The 16,818-nt window shown below is 49.0% G+C and overlaps 8 protein-coding genes across 8 annotated transcripts; 4 read left to right on the forward strand and 4 right to left on the reverse strand.

The window, feature by feature from the left end:
- Positions 1 to 46: 46 nt before the first annotated feature.
- Positions 47 to 828, forward strand: N7500_009833 (uncharacterized protein; the record flags this gene model as incomplete). Its single annotated transcript, XM_056680972.1, has 3 exons — positions 47 to 49; positions 105 to 532; positions 585 to 828. 3 exons carry the CDS (start codon positions 47 to 49, stop codon positions 826 to 828), a joined length of 675 nt encoding a protein of 224 aa, XP_056528354.1.
- Positions 829 to 2,771: 1,943 nt separating this feature from the next.
- Positions 2,772 to 3,266, reverse strand: N7500_009834 (MGMT family protein; the record flags this gene model as incomplete). The annotated part of the gene is made up of 1 exon (XM_056680973.1): positions 2,772 to 3,266. One exon carries the CDS (start codon positions 3,264 to 3,266, stop codon positions 2,772 to 2,774), a length of 495 nt encoding a protein of 164 aa, XP_056528355.1.
- Positions 3,267 to 3,831: 565 nt separating this feature from the next.
- N7500_009835 (uncharacterized protein) lies at positions 3,832 to 5,802 on the reverse strand (the record flags this gene model as incomplete). Its single annotated transcript, XM_056680974.1, has 6 exons — positions 3,832 to 4,188; positions 4,245 to 4,335; positions 4,390 to 4,625; positions 4,678 to 5,152; positions 5,202 to 5,355; positions 5,406 to 5,802. 6 exons carry the CDS (start codon positions 5,800 to 5,802, stop codon positions 3,832 to 3,834), a joined length of 1,710 nt encoding a protein of 569 aa, XP_056528356.1.
- A 2,603-nt stretch (positions 5,803 to 8,405) lies between these two features.
- N7500_009836 (glycoside hydrolase family 16 protein) lies at positions 8,406 to 9,429 on the reverse strand (the record flags this gene model as incomplete). Its single annotated transcript, XM_056680975.1, has 2 exons — positions 8,406 to 8,548; positions 8,598 to 9,429. The coding sequence occupies 2 exons, from the start codon at positions 9,427 to 9,429 to the stop codon at positions 8,406 to 8,408; spliced, it is 975 nt and encodes a 324-aa protein (XP_056528357.1).
- A 1,801-nt stretch (positions 9,430 to 11,230) lies between these two features.
- N7500_009837 (MFS transporter) lies at positions 11,231 to 12,805 on the forward strand (the record flags this gene model as incomplete). The annotated part of the gene is made up of 2 exons (XM_056680976.1): positions 11,231 to 11,479; positions 11,543 to 12,805. 2 exons carry the CDS (start codon positions 11,231 to 11,233, stop codon positions 12,803 to 12,805), a joined length of 1,512 nt encoding a protein of 503 aa, XP_056528358.1.
- Positions 12,806 to 13,397: 592 nt separating this feature from the next.
- Positions 13,398 to 13,849, forward strand: N7500_009838 (uncharacterized protein; the record flags this gene model as incomplete). Its single annotated transcript, XM_056680977.1, has 2 exons — positions 13,398 to 13,411; positions 13,651 to 13,849. The coding sequence occupies 2 exons, from the start codon at positions 13,398 to 13,400 to the stop codon at positions 13,847 to 13,849; spliced, it is 213 nt and encodes a 70-aa protein (XP_056528359.1).
- Positions 13,850 to 13,899: 50 nt separating this feature from the next.
- N7500_009839 (dihydrolipoyl dehydrogenase) lies at positions 13,900 to 15,686 on the forward strand (the record flags this gene model as incomplete). The annotated part of the gene is made up of 4 exons (XM_056680978.1): positions 13,900 to 14,035; positions 14,135 to 14,214; positions 14,300 to 14,782; positions 14,847 to 15,686. 4 exons carry the CDS (start codon positions 13,900 to 13,902, stop codon positions 15,684 to 15,686), a joined length of 1,539 nt encoding a protein of 512 aa, XP_056528360.1.
- Positions 15,687 to 16,093: 407 nt separating this feature from the next.
- N7500_009840 (L-asparaginase type II) lies at positions 16,094 to 16,791 on the reverse strand (the record flags this gene model as incomplete). Its single annotated transcript, XM_056680979.1, has 3 exons — positions 16,094 to 16,366; positions 16,435 to 16,554; positions 16,606 to 16,791. The coding sequence occupies 3 exons, from the start codon at positions 16,789 to 16,791 to the stop codon at positions 16,094 to 16,096; spliced, it is 579 nt and encodes a 192-aa protein (XP_056528361.1).
- Positions 16,792 to 16,818: the final 27 nt, after the last annotated feature.

Below are 16,818 nucleotides of genomic sequence, written 5' to 3' on the forward strand. Positions count from 1 at the left end.
CGGCCAAATCAATTTGAAGTTTTGAATCCACCTGTTCTCTCTCACAATGGTAGGTGACTTGAGCTTGGATGGTCGTATTCTAGGCTAACCCTCCCTCTCGTAAGACCGCAATCCCAATTCCTCTACCAAACCAACGCTTCGCGTCTACCCCAATCGACATGCAGTCCCCATTCAACTATCCAGATTCTTACTCTTCCTACTCTTCTTCCCCAGGAAGTATGGACTTCTTCTTCTACGGCAGCCAGCCCGTATACGATCCCCTCTGCGAGATCGACACCAGTCCCTTCCCCATTCAAGAGGTCGCCCCAGAGCTCTACAATGTCACCAGCTCGCCCTACACCTACCAGGTCCCACATGACTACCCAGTCTTTGACCGACCCGTCATGCCCCAAAGGGCACCTAGCAGCTGTGGTAGCAGTTACAGCAGTAGCTATAGCAGTAGCTTTAACTTCCCCTCCGAAGACATCACCCTACCCTCCTATCCCATTGGCGAATATGAATCCGGGACCGAGTCGCCAGCGCCTGTATCCAAGTAAGCTAGCTATCTCCATCGCCAAGGAATCAACCCGCTAACACCTCGCCAGGCCTGTCAAGCCCTTCGGTTGCGACCACTGCGGCAAGTCCTTCACCCGCTTCGCAGACTTGAAACGCCACCAGTCCAGCGTTCACTACCCTGTCTTCCGCAACTGCCCTGTCGAGCACTGCTCGCGAAAGGGTAGCAATGGCTTCCCCCGTCAGGACCACCTCGTCGAGCACCTTCGCTCATACCACCACATGGACGTGCCAAAGCGCGGTTCCTGCAAGCGTTCCGCAAAGCACATCTCATGATTATGATGGTTCTTCTCGCCCTCCCCTGGTGTTCCTCGCATTCGTCTCCGTCCTTGTTACGATATTACGACTGTATTTCCTTTTCTGATTTGTTATTTCCCATGTCTATTTTTATCTTGGTTTCATCTAGATCGCAATCCGGTTATGGATCGGTCATGTATAGAAGACGCGCTTTGCTTCTTCGCTTTATTATGTTTCAGGTTTTGAGCTCATCGCTCATTACCTCTTTATGTGTTCTAGATTCTAGATCGGCTTAGATGGGTTATTGGTGGAATGTTTCAATGAATGGCAACGGATTACGATATACCACTTTCCTCAATTGGCCTAGACGACTTTTTCCTATCGCATTCCCCCTTTCTCTAAATAAATCTCTAGGGTACGCCAGTTGCTTCAGTCTCCCAGGACTAACTAGACTAAGTAGGTCCCGTATCCCGTCTCTTAATTTCTGAGTGTATATTCCCTTTGCAGATAGCTGCAGCATTGAGGCGTCAGTCCCGTTTTTACTCCAAATATCCCCTGTAGAACACAAAGAAGATTCGATCAAAAGCAAAGAAAACTCTAACCTGGAAATCTCTGAGCTCTCAAGCCTTTTCTTTGTTCCTTTGTGCAACGCCTGCCGCAAAAAGCCCCAAGGCTGGCCCTCACTTTGGCCCCCAATCTCTTTGACATCCAAGTATGGTAGGAGTCCACGGACAAATGATTTCCAGTAAATAATACCTATATGCAGGTACCAGGGGTTCATTGACGCATAAAAACCCGAACATATCATTAATCCCAGCACTCCATCCCCAACCCCCGTTCGATAATCTGCAACGCATGCCCTTGTCAACTTGCCACCCAAGATGATAATGCATTAATCGCAGCCTAGTATCATCGGTGTGGGACGCAAGACCTAAATACACCGGCCCGGGGAGAAGCGCCGTATCCCTTGTGGGTTCACCGGCTATAGTTGCGAGATTTAAACGGGATCGAGGCCTCCATACTTGAAGTACTATGTTGTGCCGTGTTGTAATCCTCGCTATCGATGGGTTAAGGTATGTCGCGGTGAAACGGGGCACTAGGTGACGGGTGATACTCCGTTATGGAGTCTATATAGTGATGGTGGAGGCCACAGATGTGTAGACTTGTCCCGTTGCGGTCGGTATCACGGAAGAGATTGCGGAAGTAGATGTTGCCCTAGTTTAATCCAAGGGTCGGGCCTGGTAAGGGGCCATTGATGGTTAGGTTCCATCTTGATCGGCTATTTGGTCCTAGGATTTCTTGGTCTATTTTGAGCCAGAAATCGTTGGTGGATTGGAATCTGAGGTGGCTTTTGGGTAGTTGGTGTAGAGATTGTGTTTCACCATTAGGATTTCCTTGTGGGTATGGTGCCCTTGTATGCACTTGAGTATATTTCTGTAGAAGCAAGAGGGACTGGAAGTTGCAGGAATGACCCAAATTATCTCAGGCCCCCTGGTGCATATCGGGTTGAAATTTGAACACCCACAAGCCGGCGTGACCTAGTCCCTCTGGGTTAGGTCCAGGGTTGAGAAAGATAAACACCGGCAAAGCCCCGGAGAAAGACTGCAGAGATACATGACAAACCCATGTTGCAGAGCGCATGGTTTACCCAGGCTACGCACGCCGTTATAACCAGCCACAGCCCTCGGGGCCAACTGGAAGTTAGCTAGTGGTTCTCAGCACGCAGTATTGACTTAGCTTATTCTACGAAATTATCTGACAAAGAGCTGTCAGCATTGCTCATCCCATTCGAGCCCAGCACAGTATTCAACATTCAACCATCAAAACCGGGGTTACCTAGATAGGAAATTCAGACGGAATCAAATTTTTGGATACAAGTACAGCAATCATAAATCACAACCTCATTGCAAGAAAACAATCCATCTCCCATCCATCAAACGCCCCGGGAACCCATAAATATAGAACAATCAAGTAAGGCAAACTCACTTAGCCGCCAAATCCACAAACTCCTTGAAACAAACCCCCGTAACCTTCCCATTCAAAAATACAACACCCTCCTCCTCAAGCCTCAGCATCTTTTCCTCACAAAACCCACCACCACCTTTATGCCCATCAACTTTCCACTCCCCCTTATACCCACCTAACGAGCCATCTGCCGCAAGGACCCGATGGCACGGCACCTCCGGCGCAAAGGGGTTACTGCGCATCGCGTTTCCCACTGCTCGCGCGCTGGAGCCTAGGTGGGTCGCCATCGCTGAGTAGGTAGTCCACCGACCTGACGGGACGGAGAGGAGCGTACGATACACGCGCCGGCGGTAGGGGGTTAGCGTTGGGTGCAAAGATATGCGGCGGAGAGATTTTTTGGTTTGCGCTGTGGGTTGTGTGGGTTGCAGAGCTTTCTGGAGTTTGGAGTCCTGAGTGTCTGGGGTTGGTGTTGGGGGCTGCGGATCTGCGGGCTTAACTGTCGAGAGTGACATGGCTTCTGTAGCGTATCCTCTTCTCTAGAGTTTTTGGTAGAAGTCTTGATACAAATTATCCCCTTGGATTTTCGATTCCAAGACCCGTTATGAGGTCTTGAAGTTTCTTGGATCTTGTGGACAGGATGTTATTGACTCCATTTAGAAGTTGGAATTAGCAGGGAACGATGCGACGCGAGACGCGTCTTTTGGTATAGCGATACTTACCACGTGAGTAACTTTGGTTTGAAGAGATGTGATACAGGCTTTTGCTTTCAACGTGACTATTTGAAGAAAGAGAAATAGTGATGGAAAACAATGGCTATGAAGCTCGAGTTGCTGGTTGATGGACGTTGTTCACAAAGTGGCCAATCAGAGCGCCGGCTTCGGTCGACTATATTTTTTCTTCGATGGGCCATTTTTGAAGAATCTTCTCACGATTTGCTTAATATACATGGTTTTTTTTATTCGGTAAGAAGGAGCTAGTGATCTTTAAATCATATATCCATTAATTAGCTGGTCTTCATCAATGTCACTAGACACAAGAAGCACAAACATAGCACATCTTCGACTCCCCACTCCAAATCTAAGCATGATCTACATGCTCTGTTCCTACAGCATTGTCACCGGCCTTAGAAGCTGCAATTATAGCAGCAGCACCGACAGAGATAGGCTTTCCAGTCTCCGGATCCACCACACTGCCCTTGCGACCGAGAGTCTGGACCATGCCTGGGTTCTCTGCCTTGAGGCGCGCAAAGGTCTTCTCTGCATCCCAGGTCCAGGGTGTATTAGCGGCAAAAAGGAGATCCATATCCTCCAGCGTGCGCTGGTTGCTTTCTGGATACAGAGCCCACACCATGGGGATGGCGATGACATTACTGGCGGCGAAGACATACAGTGTCTTTTCGCCAATGGCATTGAACATGACGGGGCATAGTAGAGTCTTTCGTATTTCTGTCAGTAAATGGGCCTTGTATTCAGTAAAGGATGTTCACTTACCAGCCATCCATTGCCAATACTCCATCCGACGACACCAAAGGCATTTCCACGTGCACGAACGGCCAGGGGAAAGATTTCAGCCGGATACACCCTGATAACCGTGAGTTAGCATTGAGTAAAAGAATATCAGGCGCGAAATCCATACCAGGGGACTGTGAGCCAAGAAGCTCCGAATGCAGAGGTAAAGATGAAAATCATCGAAGCTGCGGCAGCGCCATAAGAGGATGCCTTGCCCATATCACCGGCTGCTTTATTGTCGATGGCGAGACGGGAAAAGCCTCCCGCAAGGAACATGGCAATACCCTGAACAATCGCGCCCCAATATAAGGTCCACCGGCGACCGATGCGGTCGAGAGTAAAGACACATACTAGCGTAGCAAACTAGACGTGTACATTAGCACAGCTCGCCCATTGCTTCAACGTCAAAACACACCATGTAGAAGATATTGTTCAGTCCACTAATCCACTGACTCTTCATAGAATCAAATCCAGCAATGCCAAAAATGGTCGGTGCATAAACTGTAACTCCCGCGATACCAACCCATTCCTGCATAATCTGTAGCCAAATAACCAACTGTACGCGACGGCCGATGTGGAGGTCACCGGATTTATACCCAATCAACATAGACAGATATGAGTCACCGTGGTTCACCGTTCGCTCCAGCTCAGCGATGCTCAGAATATCCTGGAACTCGGCTTCCGCTCTGATGAGGTCCTCCCCGCTAGATCCACGTAGACGCTGGAGAACATAGCGAGCCTCATCCTCTCGGCCGACCTTGACAAGCCATCGAGGTGATTCTGGGAAGAACCAGACAACCGCAAATAGGATGATGAGGAAAATGATCTGGAATGCGATGGGGAATCTCCAGCGGAAGGCTGATTCTCCGTTGTCGATGAAAGATAGGCCACTGCCAAAGATTAGAAAGGATATCATAAACAATGAAACGTTGTACGTACAACTCCAGCCAGTAAGCCAATACGACACCAAAGATGTTCAGCGTGAATTCAATAGCAATGAATTGTCCGCGCGAAGTATGTTCAGCCGTCTCGGTGGCCCAGACAGGGACGATGGCATTCAAAATTCCGGTGCCAATGCCATTAATGAAACGCGCTGCAAAAGTTAGTCGAAGTCTCCATGTATTAAACCCTATGGCCCCTTACCGCAAATCATCCAATTAGAATTCTGTGCCGAACACTGCAGGGCTGCACCAAAAATAGCCCATAGAGAACCTGCTGCAATGGTTTTGATTCTGCCCGTCCGGTCCCCGAGCCAGCCACCGAGTAATGCGCCAAAAAGTGTACCCAGGTAATAGACCGACACGATGCCGCCTTGTAGCAAGGAATTTGTGACTACCGGGGTCACCTCGCCGTCTACCACTTCAGTATGGCCAAATTTCATAAGATCAATATAATCCTTTGCATTATTGACACCGGCCATCATTCCTTGGTCGTAACCAAAGAATAAGATAGACAGTCCAGCCACGCAGTTAATTCCGATGAGAAGCTGGCGCTTCTCCAGCTTGTGGACGACATTCCACGAGGAGATTTTGTCACTCATTTGAACGATGGAGTATTGGAGGCTTGTGGCATTCAAATTTGGTTCTATAGACCGAAACCGGAATGAAAGAACAGAAAAGAGGAATATGCCCGCACCCGCGGAAAATCAGATCAAAGCTACACAGCAAAAAAAAGACCGAAGATCTCAAATCGCGTCTACATGGCGGTAGCCGAGGCTTTTAAATCTTTGACATGCATGTCTAAACCCTGCGGCACAAGTCCGAGTCACCAATCGACAATGATGCATAGCAATTTCCCCCGGGGATCGACCGAGCGGGCTTTACGACCAGCAAGAAAAAAGTGATCCGATGCGGTTATATTCCGGTGGGATACGTCCACCCAGGTGGGAGAGATGGGGTAAAAAACCAGTCGCCAATGTCGAGACAACGCGGTTGTCTAATTACCCCCACCAACATGAGAAAACCCGGGGATGAAGGATGGACCCGGAGCTCGGCGAGTACTTGCTATGTGTGGTACATAGATATGTCATGGCGGGGCAAGTCTGGGGTGCGCCAGGGGCTTTTACCCGGTTGACTGGGGTCGGCAATCCGAAAAGAACCTTTTTTATGTTCTGCACATTCCGGTAGGTCTATATTAGATTCGGCATGAAATCGGTCCGGGAGGCAAAATGTGAACCGATGAGCTCTATACGGAGTAAAGTACAACTACGGAGTACACACTCTCTCTTTAGGGGGCGGTGAATTATCCGATGGCTTTCTGTGACCTCCGCATTTGCCCTGAGTGGGGGTTGGGGTATCTTGGCATGCCGCTTTATTCGCTCAGAGTATTTCTCAGTCCGGGCTCGATATTAAGGTCGGTCGCGTGACAGGCTCTGACGTGATTGGCTGCCACGTATGAGAAATCCCGAGATCCACCAGACTTGCGGCATCACATATCGTTTTCCTTTATTTTCTCCTGTAGGCTCTGGAGACATACATACTTACGGCCTGGAATGGTCTTTAATCTACCTAAAAATGAGGTAGATCAGTTAATAAGGAGCCGTATACACCTGAAATGCCACCAAAACAGTATCATTTATGGCATCATCTTGCTCCCACCCGTCGCTTATGAGCTAGTTCCACCGTATCAAGAAGATCTATCCAACTACAGTCTTGTTCCTTGATTTTACCGTACCGCTGCCAAGACTCTCTATGCACTCATGGATCCTTTTCTCCGCAGAGGCGCTAATACACCATTCATTTCCCTGCTAGGCTAAGAGTCCTACTTCGTGGCCTACTTCGTATGGGAAATCCCTGCAGAGTGCCCGTACATCCCCGGATGCGGCTTTTTCTGGGGCGCTAATTACTACTATAGAGTTAGATATGCTTCCGATCGGCTGTAACGTTATCGTATTTCTTGTTTCCCCCCCAAAGTGCCGAGATATATATAAAGCTCGGTATCTCAAAGTGGAGCTCTGTGATATGTATATATTTTGGGCCACAATTGAAGACAGGTTGTTAGCTTGCTGATGTTTATTGTTGGAATAATTGTATTAAAACTTTCTGTTAAAGAGTAGCGTGAAAGACCTATGTAGAAATGGTGAGCTCGGCTCGGAAGAGTCAGATATTTTTCTTGGTTGCATCGTTCATGCATGAACGAACTTGGCAAATTAATATGGCTGCAAATCCCGCCTACGAGAAAATGGTTCTCCCTTATCGCAACCAAGCCTATCAAGTTTGATATGAGCACAATGCTATTTACCAAGAACTAGCGCCAGCTCGTGTAGGAACCGTCCTGACGATCGTAATAAATACACTACGTACGGAATCCTCCGTACTTAGATAAGGATCGCTGCTTTTAGGCATTGAAAGCTGTGATACACACACATAGTATGAAAGCGATCGAGTCATCGCATATAGGCATGTCTTGAAGAAAGATTTCCTCGCGTTTGGTCGAGATTTCTTGTATGGAATAAATTTACAATGACTGTCAGAATGCATGTGGAATAGAACACTTCCACTAAGGCACGAGGACATCACATTTAATCTAGATTGTGCCGTACTCTTGACCAATAGCACCGCGTTGTGTGCTCCGCGGGGAGGGGTACGGAGTAGGTACTCCGTAGAGTGATGCTGTGGGAATGCAGCAACTAGCGGCAACGCAAGAATTGCGTGCCTGAAATGTGTTTTTCTGATGCGGACTCTTCCTTGCACTTTGGTGGAATCCTGTATGTCGTTGACTATAAAAATAGGGGGAGTGTGATTCTTCAACATGGTCCCAGAAGGAAGGAATCCAAAACATTGAAATACTACAATTGATTCGGTGAAGGAACAGGCCGAAAGATTGGAGAGCGCCATGCGTATGAATCGGGACTAGCGTGCTTTGTGCTCAGGGCGGGATCCACTTATATAGATTGTTCTACATATGTTGTACTCCGTACGGAGTACACGCAACTACATTGTAAGTCTTCACGCGGGTTAGAGCGAAAATGCGGAGAAATGTATCAACAGTACCCATATTGAATTACTTTTTCTAGGCACTTTATATTCAAAATAGATCCCCCAATATATCCCGCAGGTACATTCAACTCACGGCAGTGGCGCGAAAAAGTGGTGCACGTTCAGTCCGGTAACCATATCGACCTCCGGTCTCATGTTTCCAAGTTTAGTTGTTTCGGGAGTAGACCTTAACCGAGTTCACCAGCCAGTAAGCCTCGTTGAAGGCAGTTGGGTTATTTGAAACCCAATCGTTGCAGGTGTCGGCCAGGCTGGTGCATTTCTCATCCTTCAAAAATTCTCGTGAAGCCCCTGTAGAGATTAGTGGATGTACTTTAAATGCAATATGTAGAGTACTTACAGCCTCCGCAGAAGTTGGTGTTGAAGATAATGTAGTTTTCCTTGAATCTCTGGGCGATGTTGCAGGTATTGCCTGAGAAGCGGGCCAACGGGGTGCCAAACTTCGCCACATCCAAGTCTGCAGTGCCGGCATTGATCACCGCGTTAGCCGCAGCGCTGCCGCGAGGGAAGAACCACACATTGATAGACAGGCTTGCCCATTCAGTGACATAGACACCACCTCCATTGGCGTTGAAGGCGGCACCGTAGTTGTTGGCCGATGTGGTGCCCTGAGAACAGCCCGAGTCATTGTCCTCACAGTCAGCAGAGGTCTGGTCTGCTGTCGACTCGGACCCGGTGACATCCATGTTGCACCCCTTTGCTGTGTGCAGGGTGACAGCGTTGGACTTCTGATTGTTGACGCCCTCGATGATATCGATCTCGCCAGAGTTGGGCCAGTCAGGGCCAGAGGTCCAGTAAGCAGGCCAGATACCGCAGGAGGCACCCTTTCCAGTGCCAGCCGGCATGTGAGCAATGTCGGCGACGAAGAGGCCGGTGGTAAAGACGTCCTTGGACCTCACACGAGTGGAAGGACGACCACTAGGACTCTTATCCGCAAAGTTGACACCAAGGTAGACTGCACCGTTGCTGATCTTGGCCATACCAGAACTTTTGGCAGTCTCGGCGTCCACATACTTCACAAAGCCTCCAGATGGATCTGGGTCACTGGTGAAATTGAACCCTTCAAAGAAGTTGGTGCTATCGTATACTTTGGTCTGGGAGTACGAGGCAGCACAGACAGGAACCGCCGAGAGAAGGGCTCCAACACCGATGGCTTTTGCTGAGAAAATCATGTCTGCTGTGATAAGAGAAGATTATGGAAGAGGAGAGTTGGATTCTTTCGACTACTTTTTTCTTGCAGCATGGGAGAATATATAAGGCCATGCTGCCATGTCTTGGAGAAAGATCAACAGGTCCAAGACTTAATGTTACAGCCGATCGGGAGGGCTCCAACTACAACTCAAATAAGAAGTTGCATTTAAAAGCTGCTTAGCCGACAACAAGTCTGGCGGGAGTGTATAGCCCTAGATCCTAGCAAGAACCTCTAGTGGGGGGAATATATTAAAAGATGGGTACCGTTTCGGAGAGAAGGGTCGGATTGCAACGGCATTGCGTAAGTACGGAGTAGGTACCTGCAGATCAATAGCGGCATTGAGATATTAAGCCGGAGCTGACGAAGGAAGAAGAAACCCCTGTCCCAAAATATTCAAGTAGGGACGGGATTCATAGTCTAGACACTACAATATGCTTCATAGTGCTGTCACATTCCACGTACTGACACATTGCTTCCACAGGGTATCCTTCAAGACTATGCCTATCTCTGTAACATAACCCATGCCTTGTCATTTTCTGATTAATCGTGACCCGGTTAATCTAGGTAAATTTTACTAGCGCTCTGTAGCGCGATTAATTTATATTATCTATTCCGTTCTCCATATCTCTACGCAGTACAAGACGCTATGATATCCTATAGTTCACTGCAGATTGTAACACCAAGTTAAGCATAAATAATAAGAATTTGACTTTGTATTCAAGCTTGCCACTCTGGTGATATGACTGTCCATTTTGGCTTTCATCTGTAACCTACATGGCATGTATTGGATATAGCGTACGCGACTGGTAAGATACAGGGAAATTACTAGCGTGAGGATCGGCACAGAGATCAGATCTGTCTGGATCGGGGACCTGGATAAACCACATGGCAACTCTCAGCGGCATGCTCACTTGAACTCGGTCAAAAAGCGGCAAGGAATGAGCACCGAAATGGAAAGCAGGCGCCAACATGAAAATTCTCTAGGCTGACAGGACAGAAGAAACTTGTCTATCTTGGATAGAGACCGAAGGATCAACATGGAGAACAGGAAGAACGGGGAGAAAACGGAACAGCCGAAGTCCCCGGACTCGAGCTGTCCTTGCATCCTTGTAAATATTCTTCCGGTGATTGGTTCCGATTTGTTTGTCTTTATATCCTTGTCCTAACTCATCTGGTCTCTAGGAAAGGAAAAGTTTGCAGATTGGGGTAATCTGACCATGTTGTACAGAGGGAATCTTCTTCACAAATCTTGAAATTCTTGATCAAAAGAGACAAAAGTCCTACTTCTCATACTTTGAGATTGAGTATATTCCCAAGGTTTATGGACAATGACGTGTATTTAAGTATGCGTAACCGTGAGCACAGTCATGGGCCATATTGTCTTCAAAGTAGTATGTGCAGTTGATATATACTTTCGAAGAATACACAAGTCTCCAGTCTACATGAGAATGCATGATACCGTCAATGGAAACAAGTGTATGGCAATTAAAGCGACGGAAAGCACAAAGTAAAACTTGATCACAAGCAAATGTGTCTTGATATCTACGAGCCCATGGCTTGCGAGTCATACATTCCGGTTGTATGAAAGACTGGCAAGTGCACAATTCTCCTGATGAGGCTGAGTTCAGGTGCCGGTCCCGGGATTGAGAACCCGTTGACCAACTCTAATTGGTTCACTTCCCTGAACCGGGCAAGTAACAAAGCCAGGCATATTTCATCAAACGCATCTCTCCATTATACCACATGGTCTGAATTCCGAAGAGAATCCAACGTAAAAAGGCATGGCGCAAGAGCGTGACAACGAAATTGATACCAAAACACCGGACCCGCCAAGCCAGCATGGAGAGACGCGCCTAGAAGGGTATTCCCAGTTCACAGTAGCCCAGAAGCGGGCTATCGTTGTCATGGGATCGTTGGCCAGTTTCTTCTCACCCTTGTCTTCGAGCATATACCTGCCTGCTTTGGCCACCATTGCGAGTTCCCTGCATATCTCCGTCTCCCAGGTGAACTTGACGGTCACTACTTACCTAGTAAGTCAACGACAACAATAGTGCCGAGGGAAACACGCAACTGACCAAGCTGGTTATTTCTAGATCATGCAGGGAGTAGCGCCCATGTTGATTGCAGGCTTCTCGGATACCGCAGGCCGCCGTCCCGCTTACATCATTTGCTTCACACTTTACCTTGCAGCCAACCTAGGACTAGGTCTCCAAAACAGCTATGCTGCCCTCTTGGTTCTCAGATGTCTCCAGAGCGCAGGTAGTAGCGGGACTGTGGCCCTGGCAAATGGTTTGGTCGGCGACATGATCACGTCTGCTGAACGAGGCTCATACATCGCCTTCGCTTCCATCGGGAGTATGTTAGGTCCCTCTTTGTCACCAATCATTGGCGGTCTTCTCAGTCAGTACACCAACTGGCACTGGATCTTCTGGTTTTTACTCATCTTCGGTGGCGTATTCTTCCTCATCCTTGGTCTCTTTCTGCCGGAGACTTGTCGCAAAGTGGTCGGAGACGGTTCCATTCCACCCCCTCCTTTGAATAACTCCCTGGCAGATATTATTCGGCATCGTGCACGCAAACGGCAAGGTTTGGTGGCTGACCCAGACAAGGAAGCTGAGGTGCGGGAGAACTACTCTCTCAGATTCCCGTCGCCGGTCCCGACTATGAAGGTCGTTCTCGATATGGAGACGTCGATTGTCCTACTCACCACAGGGCTGCTGTTTGCTGGTTTCTACGCTGTCATGACTGGTGCGTCGACTTCCTTTCATAAATTATACCACTTCGACGACCTCCATGCTGCGTTGATGTACCTCCCCATTGGCGGAGGAGGGGTGCTGTCAGCCTTCACAACTGGACGCCTGGTCGACTGGAACTACCGCCGCCATGCCAAACGTGCCGGCCTGACTGTCGTCGAGAATGTGCGTGCGGATATTCGCAATTTCAACATTGAGCGTGCAAGGCTGGAAGTCGCTCTTCCACTCTACTATATTAGTAACCTTTCGATGCTGACCTACGGCTGGGTGTTGGGTCACAAGGTCAACCTCGCTGCTCCTATCATTCTTTTGTTCATTACCGGATGGTCCATCATTGGTACATCGCAAGTATTGAATGCTCTAATGGTCGATCTCTGGCCAGGAAAGTCGGCTACTGCGACCGCAGCAAACAATCTCTTCCGGTGTGAGCTGGGTGCTGCGGCATCGGCGGCGATCAGCCCTATGCGCTCTGCTATGGGTGAGGGCTGGGCGTACACCACGCTTGCTTTGATCTCTATCGGTGTTTCTCCTTGCTTGTGGATGGTTGCGTGTAATGGAATCAAGTGGCGACAGAGAAGAAACCGCAAGGAGGAGGAAAAATAATCTTGTGTTAAGGACTAAATCTGCCTTGATATGTTTTGCACGAGCTCATGAACTCACGAGACTCAGTCTAGAGCATACAACTGGGATTCTGCTGTGGACTTCAGTTCTGAATTCCTCACCTACGTACTTGCAAATGAATATTGCTTAGCCTTCGCTTTAGTTAGGAGCTTTTTTCGTCCGTGGATCTTATCTTTATGTATCGGTCCAAATATACCCTCATAGGGCTTGTTATTGTATTGTACAAAAACCCTTGCACACAGTTTGAGGACATTCGCCGTGATGACCAGCCATTTCTCTTGCGGTGATTTTATACGGTATAGCATTCGGTGAAATAATGGTCAAAGGATTGAACGGGTATGTGATCGGTGTGAAAAACTGAGGGCCGTTTGGAATAAACACCGCCAAGCACAATACTTCCAAGGTTGGATATCATCTTTATTTCTTAGTGCCCAGTTCACGCGATCCACCATTCTTAAAGAGTGGATGCTCATATAAAGGCCTGGGGTACGGAGTATTGAACTCCAAACTCGAGATTCCACCCGCTTATAACCGCGGCGGAGCCCGCCGAGATCAAGAATCCTTACCGATAAAAATGCCCGTCCGCGGGTAGGCAAAATATCTGGGGAATGGCCGCTAACTTCTTCAGTAGGAAGTGGAAATAAGTAGCTTAACGAATTGTATGCCCGTGAGTAGTCCTGGGTAGGCTAGACAATAATTAATCTGCCAATATCTTGAGTTCTGCCGTAGAAATGGAACTTTACAATACACATCTATCTGCTACAATAAGTCTTTTCTCCTGGCATCGCATCAAAATATTTCAGCGGTATCCCACATTCTGCCTGCAGTACCGCCGGAATCGCCTCCCGAAATCCTCCGGCAGGTAGCCGGCCCGTCTTCACCGCCTCACTCCTACAGACCATCTTTGCGGCCATATTCGTCGTGGGCGGTGAAGCCAAGCAATACCGCAAAAGCTCAGTCATTTCCCGTACTGAATCCACCCACCCTATTTGTGCACTCCCAACAACTTCAATCCACTCGCATTGAGGATTGCATTTATATCTAAAGGCCAATAGTCTTTTGTTTCTCCTTTCATTATGTTCCGCGCCGTCTTGCCCCGGGCTATGCCCCGGTCTGCTCTCCGCCATGCGGGCCCGAGGGCTGTTCCCAACAATTTCGCTACTCCCATGATCTTCATTAGCCAGTCAAAACGCGGTTTCGCTTCTGAATCAGGTAAGTTAACGCTTGCATCGCTATCACAGAGTTCCCGTAGAGGGTCGTTCTGCGTGCTTCGCGGATGCGATTGCTGATTTCCGCTTTCCCGGGTAATAGGTGATCACGACCTGGTCATCATTGGTGGTGGTGTCGCTGGTTACGTTGCCGCTATCAAGGCCGGTCAAGAGGGTCTCAAGGTATGAACTGCTCCTTCTCCAAGCTTATCGGTTTCGATTGGGCCGGTGCCGCTTCAATCCGCGTACTAACTGAACACTCTGGCAGACTGCATGTATCGAGAAGCGCGGAACCCTCGGTGGTACCTGCTTGAACGTCGGCTGTATTCCTTCCAAGTCTCTCCTCAACAACTCTCATCTCTACCACCAGATCCTCCACGACACCAAGAAGCGCGGTATCGAGGTCGGCGATGTCAAGCTCAACCTTACCCAGATGATGAAGGCCAAGGACACATCTGTCGAAGGTCTGACCAAGGGTGTTGAGTTCCTGCTCAAGAAGAACGGCGTCGACTACGTCAAGGGTGCCGGTTCCTTTGTTGATGCCAACACCGTCAAGGTCGCCCTCAACGATGGTGGCGAGAAGACTCTGCGCGCTAAGAACATCATCATCGCCACTGGCTCTGAAGCCACCGGCTTCCCCGGCTTGAACATCGACGAGAAGCGCATAATCACAAGCACCGGTGCTCTTGCCCTCACTGAGGTTCCCAAGAAGATGGTCGTCATCGGCGGTGGTATCATCGGTCTCGAGATGGTACGTATCGACCACAGAACAGGCTCCGAAATTGCATCTTGCTAACTCTTTCTCGTGATATTAGGCTTCCGTCTGGTCTCGTCTCGGTGCTGAGGTCACTGTTGTTGAGTTCCTCGGCCAGATCGGTGGACCCGGTATGGACGCTGAAATCGCCAAGCAGGCCCAGAAGATCCTGGGCAAGCAGGGTATCAAGTTCAAGACCAGCACCAAGGTCGTCTCCGGTGATGACAGCGGTTCCACCATTTCCCTTAACATCGAGGCCGCCAAGGGTGGCAAGGAGGAGGTTCTTGACGCAGACGTCGTCTTGGTCGCTATTGGCCGTCGCCCCTACACCGAGGGCCTGAACTTGGAGCAGGTTGGAATCGAGAAGGACGACCGCGGCCGCCTGGTCATTGACCAGGAGTACCGCACCAAGCTTCCTCACGTTCGTGTCATCGGTGACTGCACCTTCGGTCCCATGCTGGCCCACAAGGCCGAGGAGGAGGCCGTTGCCGCCATCGAATACATCAAGACTGGCTACGGCCACGTCAACTACGCCTGCATCCCCAGCGTTATGTACACCCACCCCGAGGTCGCTTGGGTTGGCCAGAACGAGGCTGAGATCAAGGCCTCCGGTGTCAAGTACCGTGTCGGTACCTTCCCCTTCAGCGCCAACTCTCGTGCCAAGACCAACCTCGACACCGAAGGTGTTGTCAAGTTCATCGCTGATGCCGAGACCGACCGCATTCTCGGTGTCCACATCATCGGCCCCGGCGCCGGCGAGATGATTGCTGAGGCCACCCTCGCCATTGAGTACGGTGCTTCTTCTGAAGATATCGCCCGCACTTGCCACGCCCACCCCACGCTCTCCGAGGCCTTCAAGGAGGCTGCCATGGCTACCTACTCGAAGCCCATTCACTTCTAAATCTCTTCAGATCTCATATATCCTCCACCATGTACCACTTTTAGCTAACCTAGACTAGCTCGGCTAGCAAAATACATCATTCATGTAATCATTTTTTTTTTTAGTTTCGTGAAATACACATGCTGCACAACTTGAGTCTACCGTTTTTGCCGACTATAAAAGTGCTCCTAGATGGAAAAAAATGCACCTGCTTACGTCTAGCCCATATTTTCTCCAAGCCCAGTCCTCCCGAGGTCAGCAAACCTGCTGATTGACAAACTACTATTTCTACAGGGCTACAATCCACTCTTAGTAACATGATCCTTACATCTACAATGTGGGGAATTATTGGAAAGCATCAGGCATTTACATTTATATATGTATGCATATTTGCGTATATTTTGGTCCCTGGTCTCTCTTCAACACATTCAAGCAGCGGCGGCTTTCAAAAACACCTGTCGAATCTCCTCCAGACCCTTCTTCTCCGCCAACAGCAACCCAAGCAGAATCCTCGACTGTTGAGGATTGAACATTCCACTGGCAATCTGGGTCTTCGCGTTCTCACCGGTGATACCAGCAGTGGGGACTTCTACATTCACAGTACGATGTGACAGCACGATGGGGATGTTATGCTTTGCAACAATGTCATTGCAAGCAGAAGCGAGTTCCGTGGAAACACAACCTGCGCCCTCGCCAGCAACCTATTATGACATTAGCTTTACTCTGCTGAACCGATTCGGATCTCATAAAAATGGGGCAGAAAACATACCACAACACCCTTGACACCATTCTTCACAGCACTATAAATTGAATCGATCTGCATATCCTCATAGGCATACAGGATATCTACACGAGGCATGGCATCCACATTGGACACATCAACCACGTGCTAGGCATTTGGCTGCACGGCTGGGTAATAAAAGTACGGTTTATTCGACACAATGAATCCGATGCTTCCCTGTTCATACGCCTTGAAAGTATCCATGGTATTAGCATTTTGTTTAGTTACGAAGAAAGCCGAGACAACCCGGTCATTTAGAACAACCAATGCTTCACGGTGCTTGGAATTCTTGTCTGCGGCAACGGTCACTCCTTGCGGGAGATGCATGGGTCCATCCGCTGACATAGCGGTAGAGGGTCGCATTGAGCCGAC

This window comes from Penicillium coprophilum (assembly GCF_028826855.1).
Source record: "Penicillium coprophilum strain IBT 35676 chromosome Unknown utg000006l_segment0_segment0, whole genome shotgun sequence".
NCBI lineage: Eukaryota > Fungi > Ascomycota > Eurotiomycetes > Eurotiales > Aspergillaceae > Penicillium > Penicillium coprophilum.